This window comes from Pan troglodytes, chromosome 8 (genome assembly GCF_028858775.2).
Source record: "Pan troglodytes isolate AG18354 chromosome 8, NHGRI_mPanTro3-v2.0_pri, whole genome shotgun sequence".
In the NCBI taxonomy this organism is placed as follows: Eukaryota; Metazoa; Chordata; class Mammalia; order Primates; family Hominidae; genus Pan; species Pan troglodytes.
In genome coordinates, this window is record NC_072406.2 from 98,677,290 (window position 1) to 98,693,893 (window position 16,604).

General features: G+C 38.3%; 1 protein-coding gene and 1 non-coding gene across 11 annotated transcripts in view; one reads left to right on the top strand and one right to left on the bottom strand.

The window, feature by feature from the left end:
- WAPL (WAPL cohesin release factor) overlaps positions 1 to 16,604 on the bottom strand; it is a 90,490-nt gene that overhangs the window by 50,189 nt on the left and 23,697 nt on the right. For 5 of the 10 annotated variants that reach the window (XM_016918784.4, XM_054660308.2, XM_054660304.2 and 2 more), the window contains 2 exons: positions 14,666 to 15,691; positions 12,149 to 12,267 (listed from right to left, as the gene is read on the bottom strand). In XM_016918784.4, the coding sequence (XP_016774273.2) occupies positions 12,149 to 12,267; positions 14,666 to 15,691 (1,145 nt within the window). The remainder of the gene's footprint in view (positions 1 to 12,148; positions 12,268 to 14,665; positions 15,692 to 16,604) is intronic. The other 5 variants (XM_016918785.4, XM_063780796.1, XM_054660307.2 and 2 more) reach the window with 1 other exon arrangement.
- On the top strand, positions 3,344 to 3,447 carry LOC112204640 (U6 spliceosomal RNA). Its single transcript, XR_002938313.1, has one exon. It is a non-coding gene; the product is annotated as a U6 spliceosomal RNA (small nuclear RNA).

Consider the following 16,604-nt stretch of genomic DNA (forward strand, 5'->3'; position numbering starts at 1 on the left):
ATCTATAACTATCAAATAGATGTCAGTGCTTTCCAGCTCCTGATAACCCCTGGCCACATTTTCTCACTTCAAGCCTCATTTCCTGGGAAATAAGAGTAAAATACTTTGAACTTTCAAACTTTAAAGGCACCTATACTAAAGAAAATACGATTAGGCAGGGCACGGTAGCTCACATCTGTAATCCCAGCACATTGGGAGGCCGAGGGAGGCGGATCGCTTGAGATCAGGAGTTCAAGACCAACATGGTAAAACCCTGTCTCTACTAAAAATACAAAAATTAGCCCTAGGACATGGTGGCACCCACCTGTAGTCCCAGCTACTCAAGAGGCTAAGGCAGTTGAATCACTTGAACCCAAGAGACAGAGATTGCAGTGAGCTGAGATTGCGCCACTGCACTCCAGCCTGGGCAACAGAGCGAGACTCCATATCCAAAACAAAAAAAAAAGATTAACAGTGCTTTCATTACTTATTAAAATCCTTCCAGAATAAAGTATTAAAGGAAAAAAAAGCACAAGAATTGGCTCACAGAGAGAAAATAATTTACATTTTCCTAAGCCTTTTTGACTTATATAGATCAATGATTTTAATTACCTGGTTTAATATTTAAGTTAAATACTACCTATATAAAAGGAAGCAATAATGCTTCTGGTTTGGAACAAACACACTGAGGAAATACTAAGACTGCTCAAAATTCCAGTAGGAAAAAACAATTCTGCCTTTTTAAGATACTCTTCTTATTCGTTTTTGTATCCCTAGCACAGTGAAAGTCATGTAGTAAACACCAAACAAAAACAATGATGAAAAAAAGCCAACTAAAACCGACTCCCTCTCTTCCATACCTAGGCCCAGCCAGAACCTGCTCAGCTTCAACAACTCTTTGGATCACCCACCCAGGAGCTGTAAGTGAATGGCAGCAGCTATTAACTTCCACACTTTTGCCAGTTTCCCTCATCACCAATCCAATTGCTACAGTCATTCTTTTTTTCAGGCTTCATATCAATTAATATATCAGGTTTCTAGTACTTGAGAATATAGTGGATCTCACAATACCACGATGACTGGATCTCAAGATAGTCAGTGAGTCCCCATACATATAACAAAGGTAACACTGGGTAAAACTGTTCTGACAGAAAAATATGCTATTTCATGAGAGTGGGTTCTAACTGCTAAAGGAAGATACTGTGTGGAAGGAACATTTGTTCTTGGGTGAGATGTGGGAGTACTTGTCCTTTAAAGTCTCTTCAATTGTAAGATTTTGCTAGTAAGTTGACAACCCGTATAAACTCATTTTATAAAACAAAAAATGAAGTTTATCAAAGTATAAAGCTATATTCAACTTTAAAACTGCAGGTTTATGTAATTACAACATTCTAAAACAACTAAATATGTAACCATGATTTATACTGATAAATTTTAATTGCCCAGAAGCCCACTATCCAGTGTCATATTGAAGGACAGATGGGAAAAAAAAATTAAGTCCAGAATGTTCCTTAAAGAGTTAGACAAAAGATAGTGCTAGAAGGGCCTAGCTTTAAACAACAGGGGAATGATGAAAGTAAAGGTATAGGCTGGGCGTGATGGCTTATGCCTGTAATCCCACCACTTTGGGAGGCCGAGACCGGCAGATGGCTAGACTTAGGAGCCCGAGACTAGCCTGGGAAAAATGGTGAAAGCCCATCTCTACAAAAAATACAAAAAATTAGCTGGACGCAGTGGCGTGTGCCTATAGTCCCAGCTACCCTAGAGGCTGAAGCACAGGAATCACTTGAGCCCAGGAAGTCGAGGCTGCAGTGAGACATGATCACACCATTGTACTCCAGCCTAAGCAACTGGAGTGAAACCCTGTCTCAACAACAAAAAAAAGAACGTAAAGGTATAAATATTGGAGAATTGAAACTGAGATTGACGTTATGGTTAGTTTCATCAATGACCCAGCAGCAGTCTTAACTGCAAAACAAGATGGCCAACATCCCAGGTAAAACACAACCAACCCCGCAAGCACTGAAAACCTGTACAGTCAGCCTGACTATACAGACAATGAATGCTTACAAGCAGGGATGACAGGCAGCAGCTGAATGAAAAGGTAGAAGTCAAACCACAAGCAGGGCAAGCAGAAGAAATAATCTAAGTATATCAGCACACATATGACAGCTACAAATAATGGCATGTAGGGAAGCTGTAGCCAGAAATCAGAAACTGGATGACATTTCATGAACGAAAGTACCAAGAACTGCTCAATGATCAAAACCTTACCTAGAAACAATAGGTAGTTAAATCCAGGTATGTTTCAACCCTATTTATCAAATCCTATCTTTCTTTTTCTCACCAGCAAGTGACAACTTTTCTGAATCATCATTTCAACTATGTTCTTACTACAAGTTTTCTTCACCCTCATCTTCTTTCTGAGTCAGCCCTCAATCCTGATATTAACAACAACTCTATATTCCTGGGAGACGTTAAAGGAAATTCTCACAGACACGTATGCTTAAGAGTTAATGCTTTCTGGGCCAGGTGTGGTGGCTCACGCCTTTAATCCCACCACTTTAGGAGGCCGAGGCGGGTGGATCACGAGGTCAGGAGAGCAAGACCATCCTGGCTAACACGGTGAAACCCCACCTCTACTAAAAAATACCAAAAAAAAAATTAGCCGGGCATGGTGGTGGGCGCCTGTAGTCCCAGCTACTTGGGAGGCTGAGGCAGGAGAATGGAGTGAACCCGGGAGGCGGAGCTTGCAGTGAGCTGAGATGGCACCACTGCACTCCAGCCTGGGCAACAGAGCAAGACTCTGTCTCAAAACAAACAAACAAACAAAAAAAGAGTTAATGCTTTCTAACACAGGGTAGAGGGGTAGGTAGAGGGAAGGGGGACCTCTTGGCCAGACTATGTCAGCAGAACTAAGGTGAGGAAGATGGTCAGCATAGTCAAGAAACTAGTTACATACATGACGATTGTGAAAATAAGAACACATGTGGAGGATAATGGAAACCAGATTTCTCTCGGCGAAGGGAATTAAAATATGGAAAATGAGAAGTCTAGAATAAAACGTGGTATTGGAAATATTAGTGTGAACTCATGGTTCTAAACATACACAGAATGACCATGAAATAGACATGTGTCTGTATATGAAACAGTATATGCATATTTTTACATGTTTCCTAGCTGTCTACTCAGAGAGGGCCTAGAAGCAATGACACTTCAGAAGAAATAACCATACCTAGTGAACAAATATTTATTTCTAAATACCATTCTCCATGAACTGCAAACAGGAATCCTTGAAGAAATGGCTGACTCCAGGACTGGGAAAGTATAGGATGAGCCTGGAACATCTTAGAATGTCAGTAAGGTGCTCGCTTCGGCAGCACATATACAAAAACTGGAACGATACCAAGATTAGCATGACCCCTGCACAAGGATGACACACAAATTCGTAGAGCGTTAAAATTAAAGAAAATAGAATGTAAGTAAGAAAATGCAAAATAGTGGGACACATCAAAGCCAGCTTGAAGGAACATCCACCAACTAAATCTAAGAAGATCAAACTAATGACAGAACTATGATTTAAATAAATACAGTAACAAATGACTGAATAAAGTAGAAATCCATGTTCATACTGTAATAACTAAATGAATACATATAAAAATACATGCATATACTCTAACCTACATGGAGGGGAAGAAAATATCTACCTAACACTACAAGGCCAAATACTAATAACTGTAGAACAAATGCTATAATTAGGAAATCACATTTGGCAACCAATGTTGTAAAAACTGACTCAGGCAACAATCAATGCCAAAACTAGGGGGTGAAGTCTAATGAGGAAAGGTGACGAACCTGAAAAATACCATCTTAACCAAGTGATCAGTTAACATCAGTAGTAATGGTACAAGCTGACATTAAGTACCACCTGATGTGATGCAGCAAGAAAATGGCATCTCCTCTGTATTGCCATCAAAACTGTCTAATCTGAGTCTAATCATGAGAAAGTATCAAACACAAACTGAGGGACATTAGACAAAATAACTGGCCTTAACTCCGCCAAAGATGTAAAAACCATGAAAAGACCAGGAAACACAGATCCCATGGCACACTGAAGGAGAGTAGAGACTTGTGACAACTAAACTAACATGTGATTCTGGATTAGATCATGGGTTCTTTGTTTAGGAGACATGGGGGTGTAGTTTAGTTGTTTTGCTATAAAGAACATTATTGGGACAATTGCTGAAATTTGAATGGGATCTGTGGATTAGACAATGGATTACATCAATGTTAACTCTTTGGTTTTGATGGGTATTCTGTGGCAGTAAAGCAAAGTGCTCTTGTTTTTATAAAGTACAAACTAGGTATTTAGGAGTAATGGGCATCATATCTGAATTTACTATCAAGTCACACACACATACATATACAGCAATGGGAGGAGGATGCATTTCACTCCCCAGGAAACATTTGGCAATGTCCAAAGACATTTTGGGTTGTAACAACAAGGCAAGAGGGGGGTGCTATTGACAACTAGTGGAAAGAGGCCAGGGATGTTGCTGAATATCCTTCAGTGTACAGGGCCAGCCTCCAAACCAAGAATTATTCAGTCCAAAATATCAATAGTGCTCAGGCTGAAAAACTGTGATAGAACAGGAGGAAAACTCCTGCCACTACAAGTCATAGACTACCTCTTCACCACCTGGAAATGGGGCCACTGGAATTCTTAAATCTAATCAGATTAGAGAGCCAGAAAATCCAGATACTCTCACTGGCCTACCATTAAAATGAATAAAGGTTTTGCCTTGAAAAAAAAAAAAAAAAAAAGGCTACTACGTTAAGACACAGCTTAAGACACAGTTTTGGCTTGGCACGGTGGGAGGCCAACTTTGGTACTTTGGGAGGCCAACTTTGGTACTTTGGGAGGCCAAGGTGGGCGGATCGCTTGAGGTCAGCAGTTCAAGATCAGCCTGGCAAACAGGTGAAACCCCATATCTACTAGAAATACAAAAATTAGCCGGGCATGGTGGTGCACGTCTGTAATCCCAGCTACCTGGGAGGCCGAGGCAGGAGAATTGCTTGTACCTAGGAGGCAGAGGTTGCAGTGAGCCAAGATCGCGTTGCCACACTCCAGCCTGGGGGACAGAGTGAGACTCCATCTCAAAAAAAAAAACACATACACACACACACACACACAGCTTTACTCATATTACATTTTTCAAATAAGCTCAGTCCCATAGCTCTTTTTGTTTTATAAATTAGCAATAATTTTCTTAATTTTCTGACACTATCACTTTGCATCCATCAACAGTAAATAGGTCTGCTGCTGACTCAAGTTGCCATGACCTGATTTACTTTAGGCCAGATAGATTCCTTCGTAATCAGGTCAAGTACATGTACACTGCTGCCTTCTAAGCTATGTTACTAGCAAAGAAATTACTCCAACATTAAGTTCATAACTAAGTTAAAAAAACAGAACACAAATAGGTACAAACGACTTCAACTGAATATAGAATTAACATATAAGCAGACAGTATAAAAATCATTTCAACAAATTTTAACACAGTACCATAACTGTTCATCCTAAGTAAACTAAAATCTACGGAAAAAACCAATTGCAAAGAAATTAAAATTCACTCATATTTATTGCTCATATTATTGGAATTATAATTTTGATATATATGTATGCTGTAGGATAAAGCAAATAAGTATACAATTCTGTGATGTTAAATTTGAAGGCCGGGCGCGGTGGCTCACACCTGTAATTCCAGCACTTTGGGAGGCCGAGGCAGGTGGATCACCTGAGGTCGGGAGTTTGAGACCAGCCTGACTAACATGGAAAAACCCCATCTCTACTAAAAATACAAAAATTAGCTGGGCATGGTGGTGCATGCCTGTAATCCCAGCTACTCCGGAGGCTGAGGCAGGAGAAGCACTTGAACCCAGGAGGCGGAGGTTGCAGTGAGCCGAGATCATGCCACCGCACTCCAGCCTGGGTGACAGAGCAAGACTCTGTCTTAAATAAATAAATAAATAAATAAATAAATAAATTTGAAAAAGAAACTATCAATAACATAAACTCATGGTTCTTTTTTTTTTTTTTTTTTTAAGACGGAGTCTCGCTCTGTTGCCCAGGCTGGAGTGCAGTGGCATGATCTCCGCTCACTGCAAACTCTGCCGCCCGGGTTCGCGCCATTCTCCTGCCTCAGCCTCCCAAGTAGCTGGAACCACAGGCGCCCACCACCACACATGGTTAATTTTTTGTGTTTTTAGTAGAAACGGGGTTTCACCATGTTAGCCAGGATGGTCTTGCTCTCCTGACCTCGTGATCCACCCGCCTCGGCCTCCCAAAGTGCTAGGATTACAGGCGTGAGCCACCACGCCCGGCATGGTTCATTTTTCAACATTATCTCCTAACTCTGTCTGAAGAAAGGCCCTTGATGCGATGAACACGCTCAGCACTCAGATCTTGGTTTCTAAGTACTAATGTCTACAAAAAGAACCAAGGTTCCTAGAAAAACACATGACTCCATGACTTAAAACAGGGAATCTATAAGATGAGCCTGAGCCATCTTATTGTACAGAAGGCAAGGGAAGTGCTCAAAGATGACAGGTTATTTCAAAAGGATACAAGAGACCACTTGAAATGGTTCACACTGGCCAAATATAAAACAACTTCAACTTAAAAAAAAAAAAAAGCAAAATCAACTATAAAACATTTAGTAAATAGTATTTATTTTTATTACATATATTTAACATGCAAGATAATGTTTTAATACACACAATGATTACTGCAAGCATCCATCACTTTCCAGTTACCCTGTGTGTGTGTTAAGAGCACCTACAATCTACTCTCTTAGCAAATGTCCTATATTATTAACTACAGGTCTCCTACTGTACATCAGATAGCTACATTTATTCATCCTATGTAACTGCAAGTATGTACTGTCTGACCAACACTGCCCTATTTCCTCCCCCTCCTCATCCCTGGTATCCACCATTCTATTCTGTTTCTACATATTCAACTATTTTTAATTTGACACATTAAGTGAGATCATGCCGTTTTTAATATTCTTTGTGTCTGAGTTATTTGACTTAGCATAATGTCAGTAAGTAAAAATGTTATCCAATAAGCAAAAATTACTGAATCTATAGTGATGGAGACAGCTGGAAGAAGGAGAGGGGAAGGAGAAGGAAGAGAGATGAAGGTTCCTCTTTACAAAATTCCAGCTATTAAATGTGTAAGAAATAACGATTAGAAAACTCATCATTCTGTAACTCGAGCAATAAATGATGTAGGCAAAGCTCAACAATGGATACGAAAATGAGGTAAGACAATAATGGGGAATAGGGCATGCACGTGGTACTAGACTAGCACTCTGAAGTTTCCTAACTAAATTATAAAATGAGATATGTACTTTTATTTTGTTGAGAGCTGGTGATCACAACCTTAACTAGGTGGTCAAACAATGCTAAGAGTGGAGTAATTAGGTATCATGAGACTTCTGATGTAAAGCATCATACACAATGCAACCGGTGAAATAGTCTCCCCACCGCCCCCCACCAAAAAGTCTAACCTGAATTTAATCAAACTTCCAGACTTAAATTCTGGTACTTTAATGCAGTGAAGCAACAAATTAAATGACATCAGTAGGAAACAATCAGATAAATTCTGAATGCAGAACTTTCTGTAAGACAAATATCCTGGGCTCTTAAAAAACCATCAGGGCCATCCGGGCGCGGTGGCTCACACCTGTAATCCCAGCACTTTGGGAAGCCGAGGCGAGCAGATCATGAGGTCAGGAGATAGAGACCATCCTGGCTAAGATAGAGACCATACTGTGAAACCCCGTCTCTACCAAAAATACAAAAACAAAATTAGCCGGGTGTGGTGGCGGGCGCCTATAGTCCCACCTACTTGGGAGGCTGAGGCGGGAGAATGGCGTGAATCCAGGAGGCGGAGCTTGGAGTGAGCGGAGATGGCGCCACTGCACTCAAGCCTGGGCGACAGAGTGAGACTCAGTCTCAAAAAAAAAAAAAAAAAAAAAATTCAGGACCAAGGGGAATTTTTTTCAAAGGGGGGTACTGTTCAAAACTAAGAGAGACATAACTAAATGATTATGGTTTGGGAAAAAAAATATGAAAAGACATTTTGAAGATGGGGAAAACTGAATACAGTGATTATCAGATTATATCAAAGAATTACTAGGAATCGACTTAAGTGTTATATAACCACAGGCATGAGACCTTTTTCTTAAGAAATGCAGGCAACTTACTTTCAAATAAGACCATATATATATTTAATAAAATAAACTTTCAAATAAGACTGTACATATACTTAATATAAGTATTATACAGTAAATACATATTATAGAGAGGGAGAAAGGAAAAGGACTATGTACAATTATGGTTAAATGCTAACTGGAAAACAATCTAGGCAGAGGGATATGGGTATTCATCTTACTGCTCTTTCACATTTTCTGTATATTTCAAATTTTCATTTATTTATTTATTTATTAAGAGACAGGGTCTCACTCTGTTGTCCAGGCTCCAGTGAAGTGATGTGATCATAGCTCACTGCAGCCTTGAACTCCTGGGTTCAAGTGATCTTCCTGTCTCAGCCTCCCAAGTAGCTTGGACTACAACCAAGCCACCATGCCCAACTACATTTTTTTTTTTTAAGAGATGGGGCCAGGCACATTGGCTCACGCCTGTAATCGCAGGACTTTGGGAGGCCGAAGCAGGTGGATCACCTGAGGCCAGGAATTCGAGACCAGCCTGGCCAACATGATGAGACCCTCCCTCTACTAAAAATACAAAAAATTAGCCAGGCATGGTGGCGCTTGCCTGTAGTCCCAGCTACTCAGGAGGCTAAGGCAGGAGAATCACTTGCACCTGGGAGGCAGAGGCTCTAGTAAGCTGAGATTGTGCCACTGCACTCCAGCCTGGGCAACAGAGCAAGACTCTGCCTCAAAAAATATTTTATAAAGATGTTAACTGGCTTTTTTAATGCATTGACATTTGTATGGATGGTGCAAAAGCAATGGTGGGTAAAACTGCTGGTGCCTTAGCACAAATAAAGGTAGGACTTCTAACTGCTACATACTATGTAGCAGTCAAAAAGTAAAATGCCAGTTTCACTTAAAGCCCTTAATGAAGGAATAAAAATAGTTAATTTTATTAAATCTCTATCCCTGAATACACTAATAATCTCTGTGACAAAACAAGTATGCATAAAACACTTCTGCTGCATGCAAAGTACAGTGGTTGTATGGAGAAAAAACCACCACTGTTTAAGTTGCAAGCCAAACTAGCTACTTTGTTCTCAAACATCATCTTTACTGGAAAGATCGACAAACTATGCTGATTCAAACGTGGGAATGTGGCAGGCATTTTCTCGAAAACAAAGAGTAAATCTGTTACCATCAGTTGTTTTCCTTGAAGTATTTGCTTCCAATAAAAAAAAATTGAACTTTTAAGCAAAAACAAATTTTAGAGAACTTGTATCTACCACTGTGAACTTGATAGGTTCCCAGTACTTACAAACTTTTCTGAGTTTGGCAGTGGTATTAATATGGTTTTTTGATACTGTATAATGAAATGTGTCATCATTTGAAAGATTTGCATAATTCATCGTAACCAGTATTTTGCAAGTGACCAGTGTATGATATTACAAAGCATGTATGGGTAAATGCCCATTCAAAATGCAAGATAAAGCAGCAGATTTTAATGCAATGTATGAAAGGTTACTGGCACGGTTTCACATTCCAAGTTGCAACTAATCATCAAGAAACTCCCATTTCTTGAGTTTTGGGGTAGTACTGTAGAAGAATATCCAAAATTACCTGAAAAGGTTATTAAAACACAACTACGTATCACTGTGAAGTCATACAGTTTTCTAGAAATTCAAAGTCTCACCTAAGCACCTGGGAGTGCAAAACTATAGGACAATTACATTGAAAAGATCCCCAGTGGGCTCTTCAGGTAAAATAGGAAAAATAAGGCCATAAAAACTGAACACACTCATTCTTTAGTTATTTAAAAGCAATTCAATCTACAAGAATAAAAGGTACTGGCAACCTCTAATTTTAACTTTAAATAACAAAACACTATTAACAAGCTATTTAAGGAATTTTTTACAAAAAAGGCGAAGTCAAATTATTCTCAATACCCATGCTGGACCATATTACATTTTGGGAGGCCAAGACAGGCAGATAGCCTGAGCCTAGGAGTTCAAGACCAGCATGGGCAACAAACTGAAACCACGTCTCTACAAAAAATACAAAAATTAGCCAGGTATCATAATGCACGCCTGTAGTCCCAGCTATTTAGGAGTCTGAGGTGGGAGATCACCTGAGCCCGAGGACGTCAAGGCTGCACTGAGCTGGGATCACACCACTGCATTCCAGCCTGGGTGAGAGTGAGACCATCTCAAAAAAAAAAAGAGGAGGAGGAATAAAGTTGGCCCTAACCTTATACCATATACAAAAATTAACTTAAAATAGAACAACGATCTAAACGTAACGACCTAAAACTATGAACTATAGGAAAAAAACATAGACAAAAATGTATGTAACACTGGATCTGGCAACAATTTATTGGATATGACACCAAAAGCACAGACAACAGAATGACAAATTGAACATCAAAATTAAAATGTTTTTGCATCAAAGGACAATATCAATACAGTGAAAAACAACTAATGAAATAGCAGAAAATATTTGTAAACCATATTACTGCTAAGGATTAACATACTACTACAACTCAATAAAAACAAAAAAACTCAATTCAAAAATGGGCAAAGGGCCGGGCACGGTGGCTCACACCTGTAATCCCAGCACTCTGGGACACCGAGGCAAGTGTATCACCTGAGGTCAGGAGTTAGGGACCAGCCTGATAAACATGATGAAACCCCATCTCTACTAAAAGTACAAAATTAGCCAAGCATGGTGTCACATGCGTGTAATCCCAGCTACTTGGGAGGCTGAGGCAGGAGAATTCCTTGAACCCAGGAGGCGGAGGTTGCAGTGAGCCAAGATTGTGCTACCGCACTCCAGCCTGGGCAACAAGAGCGAAACTCCATCTAAAACAAACAAACAAAAAAACTGGGCAAAGGACTTAGACATTTCTTCAAAGATACAAAAATAGCCAGTAAACACATAAAAAATGCTCAACATCACTAATCATTAGTGAAGTGCAAATCAAACCACAATGAGATACCACTTCACACCCATTAGGCTATTATCAAAAAACAGAAAATAGAAGTGCTGGTAAGGATACGAAGAAACTAGGGCCCTCATATGTTGCTGGTAGCAATGTAAAATGGTGCAGACAACCACAGAGAACAGTTTGGCAGTTCCTCAGAAAGTTATAGGCCTACCATACTGACCCAGGAAATCCACTCCTAGGTATATATCCAAAAGAACTGAAAGCAGAGACTCAAACAGATGTATCTGTATGCCAACCTTTACAGCAGCATTATTCACAGTAGCCAAAAGGTAAAAACAATCCAAGTGTCCATCAACAGATGAATGGATAAACAAAATGTGGAAGGCATGGAGGTGTGGTGGTGTGTGTATGTCTCACACACAATGGAATATTCTTTTATATATATACATATATATCTTACATACAATGGAATTTTATTCAGCCATAAAAAGGAATGAAATTTTGACATACCGTAAAAGACAGATGTAACCTTAGAAAAATCAGGCTTAGTGAAATAAACCAGATTCATACAATGTTCGTCCTTTTGTATCTGGTTTATGATGGATATTGTATGATTCTATTTATATAAGATACTTAGAAAAAGCACATTCCTAGAGACAGAGTGGAATAGTATTGACTAGGTGTGCGGTGGGGGAGGAAGTTATTGGTTAATGGGTACAGAGTTTTTGTTGGATATGATAAAAAGGTTTTGGGTATAGATAATTGTGATGGTTACATAACACCGTGAAAGTAATGCCACTGACTTGTACACTTGAGAATGGTTTTAAAAATATGTATATTTTACAATTTTTTAAAAAATGGTTATATCTGAAAAAATGACTTACATATATCCTTTGAAAGACAGTTGCTATGATGTTTATTAGTAACTTTCAAATAAAAAATTAAGAGTTGAGCCCTCCAATAACAAATAAATAATAAAAATCACTGATAGTGCTTTACTTACCCGTTTGGGGCCACTAAAAATCTTTCTGGTATTTTCCTTTGATTTATCTCCTTGTTTACTTATGGGCTTCTTCACACTTTCAGGCACACCAGGCAAGTCCTCTGTAAAATCCAAGTTTTCTGAAATGGTAATCAAAACTATCTAGCTTACTAATATTTCAAATTACCTACCAGACAACCTATCAAGATTATATATACATGAATGAATGAAAACGGGAAGAAAAGAATAAAGGAAATCACAGCACCACAGAGCTGAAAAAATACTCCCTAGTATAAGAAGTTTCATTCTGCCATTCTCCCTTCCTGCTTGTCCCTCCCGAAAGAGAAATCATAAACCTGGTTGCTGTGTATGTGTTCTAGTCTTATTTTATCTCAAATGGAAAAATCAAATCTTTTCCAAAATAATTTTCTTACTTCCGAGAGGTCACATAACTGCTGGATATCTATGGATACTGACACTGGAATGGTAAGGTTTATACACACACAAAACATCATGCGTATCTACCTGTAACATTTTTCAGAACTTTAAATCCACTAAATCATGTTGGCCTTCAAAGAATGCCTGCTAGCAACTACAAAAGCCACATTTAAAACACCAGAAAAGGAGGACAGTTATCCTTGGCAAGAGATTTAAAATGACCTAATATAACAAAGTTTAATGATTTGTCGGTCTTCAAACACAACTAACCAAAGAGTCAGTTTATTTCCCAACTGGTTAAAAATATGTATCTTTTTCTAAGCGAAACAAAATAGGAAAAATAGGAAGACTCTTCTCTATCCCAATGCTTAAAATTTTTTGCTGTTTCACATATGGTATGAAGACTCAAATTTCAACTTTGGGTAGATCAACCAAATGGCCTCTAATTTTCAAATGTTATTTAGCATCTACTTCAAGTTTCTCAAAGGGAGTCTAATTTCACATTTTACATCTTTAAAAGTTGTATTACCCAAGATGTAAATTTCAGCCACAGATTCTCAATTGCAGGGGATAACTTGCTATCCAGGTTAGAATAAAAGCTTATAAGTAAACTACAGCAGGACAAGGGCGCTGGTATTGTATAGCAGTATTTATCATTCTACTGAGGAAACAAATGCCTAGCTGTTCTGCCTAGCCAGATCTTAAGTGACTATAGTAAGGCTGCTGCAAACTTCCAGTCTCCAGAAAAGATTCAAAGACAACACTGGATGTATTTCTTTTTTCTTTTTTTTCGGGGGAGGCAGGGGTGAGCCCCTAGGGGTACTCCTGTGTATGTCTACTTTTGAAGAATAAATTAAGCAAAACTATTTTTAGGCCAAATAAAGCAAAATGGTAGGTAATCTCAAGAATGACTTATATTCTACAAGAGAATTTGTATTTTAAAATACTACTGTAATTCTAATTTACCATAATGACACTTCTGTGGCCCTACCAGGAAAAAAGCTTTATTTAATATGTAAAACAATCCAGAAAAACTATATTTGGTTAAGAAACCATGTATCCTAGAAGCTTTCACAAATTCTTCCTCACTAGATAGTCAATCCACTTCACAAAGCCCTTGTCAGGTAATGACTTAATTATAGCAGAGCTAACCTATTTCTTTTGTTTGTCTCTCACAGTGGAGACTGAACTCCTTGAGGACCCTTAGTCATTACTGAGTCTACAATCTCGGCACAAATTAAATTTCCACAGTTAAGAGGGAATGCATACTTACCTGGCACTTTTCAATTTTATTAAACCAACTTAGGAGGGTTTGAGAGTGTTTTGAATGTTTATTAGTTTTTAGCCAACCACAAAGAGTTTTTAAATTCTAATCTTCTGGTATTTCCCTCATTATAACCACCTGTAATCAGTACAGTTCCAAAGGTCCAAAATCTAATCTATGTTTTCACTGCATTTGGATTTGTCAAGTGGAAACATCACGATGTTTGGTGTCCCTGCCCCATACACACATATGCTTTAAAATTCTCAAGTGCTAAAGGTTAAATTAAAACTCAAATATGAAGACTCTCCAATCTACAAATTGGTTCCTTACAACTTGGGACCTGATCATTAACACTTGAAATGCTGTACCTTTAGATAAGGTGATTTACGGTTCTAACAGGTACTTTTAATAAATATAACAAGCTAAACTTGAGTATCTAGGAAGAAACTATGCAGCTGTTGATTCAAGCCTGAAAAACACATTTAAAGTAGCCCCCCCAGCCATCAACAGGGAATACATGCCAGTTCCTAGTGGATGCCTGAAACCAGGAATAGTACACCAAAACCTGTATATACTATGTTTTTTCGTATACATACCTATGATAAAGTTTAATTTATAAATCAAGCACAGTAAGAGATTAGCAATGACTAAGAATAGAACAATGATTTTAACAATATGCTATAATAAAAGTTATGTGAATGGGATCTTTATCTTATTATACTGTACTCACCTCTTTTTAGAATATGGTTGACCTTGGGTAATTGAAACCACAGAAAGTGAAACTGCAGGTAAGCGGGGACTATTGTACTTATTATACATATTTTTTAAATTCTTACCTGCATTGTTAGTACCAGACTGACTGTCCTGGGAATTATCATTGCTTTCTGGGGGAGGCTGCAAGGAGGGTGATGGAGCTGTTTTAGTTCTTTTTTTGCTTGTCTTTCTTTCTACTTGACAGTCATCATCTTCATCATCTTCGCTTTCACTGAGATCATCAAAGCCAAAATACTTAATTTTGTAATTAGAACTTCCAGAACCTCCTTCATCACCTCCTGTCTCATGATCTTCAAAACCAAAAAATTCAAGTTTAACATCCTTTTTGGATTTAGTATTACTAGGTCGAAATCTAGTAGTGGTCTTAGAAGTTGCAATATCTGCCTTTTTTCTGAGACGACCAGCTTCTCCCAAATCTGCAGGAGTGGATGCAGTGAACTCATCCATGCTGCGTTCCATAGTATCCTGTATGGTAACATTACAAACTGACAAGCAAGATGGATGTAAAACAGTGTAATCTCTAGTCCGTCCAACTGTCCCTCTAAAACTGGTCCCACAACTTACACCCCCTTTCTTTGCCTGATTCAGGCCATCTTTACTCGATTCACTGTTTGCTTTGGCTAAGGCCTGACTGGTGCCGTCCATCAGCTTATCAAAATTTGATGCTCCTTGGGAGGATTTCGTTTTATTGGCCCTACAGTACGTCCTACAGTTGGTTGGCCTAAGAACACTTTGTACAATATCTTCCTCAATGGCTTCATTCAGATTTTCCAATCGATTTTTAAAATCGTCATCCTTCATCTCCAAAAGGGGATCACTATCCAAACTTAAAATACAGTCTTCTGATCTGATGTCTTCAAAATCATTATCCCATTCAAACAAACCAGTTCTAACAGATCCCTTGATTGGAGATATTTCTGATGGTGATTCTGGCCTTTTCCCAAACTGGGAGTTCCAAGTATCATTTGTTTCCTTGATTTCAGAAGCCACTGTAGTTTCTGCATTGGGTTTCTTAGTACTGTCATCAGCATTTTTGTGAATATGGTGACTATTCTTTACATGTTCTTCATGAAAATTCTCCACTTTATCTGTAAAAATATGTCAAAGGATAAAAACATGAGTGGTATCAACATAAAAGTTAATAAATAACATATATGTGGTTAATCAATAGTATATGATCAATCTTGGAAGAACTGCAAATAATTTTAAGTTGTGAAGAAATTAACATTTACATATCAGACATTTCCTCTCCTATCTTTTCAGTGTATAGCTCTCATGCCTTCTACTGACCTTTCCTCAGGCAACCAAGTCCCTTAAAATTGTAAACTCACAAGAAATTTCAGCAGGGTTAAGCAACTGAATCCATTCAGAATGACATGTAAATGACTCAGCCAAACCTTCTTAGGGGTATTATGGGCTTTTCAAACAAAGATGCTTAAATTAAAAATCATTTAGTAAAACCTAAACCAACTGAACAGTTAATAAAAACCTTCTACCAGTGTTTTTATTTATCTGGGATAGGGCTGCCCATAAAGTATGCTAGTTCTATCCAGAAACCTGTCCATAGGATCAGGTTTCTCTAGCTATTTCTGTTCTTTCTTCTAATCCTAAATGCCACATAATCTCAAGGGAATTTTTAGCAGTAGTTCTGGTGTGTTAGTTAAATGGCTAATAGTGGCTATTTATGCATATCAGCCAGCAATAAATCCTCAGCCTGCCTATTCATCTGGTATGTGGAGAATTCATTTTTGTTGCCTTCAATTTTTACTATCAGAACATTTTTATAACCTTTCCAAATGAGATACAAATATGATTCCAACTGGTATTATTAATTCCCTCAACATTTACTTGTAGAAAAACACTGACAAAATGTATACCCTATGCCAAACAATAAAATTACTTCTACAAAATACATCTACATTTAAGAAAAGCTATTTACAAATCTCAATTAGCATCATCAAATACAGGTGAGAGGGATGCTTTACATGGACAGATTCACTG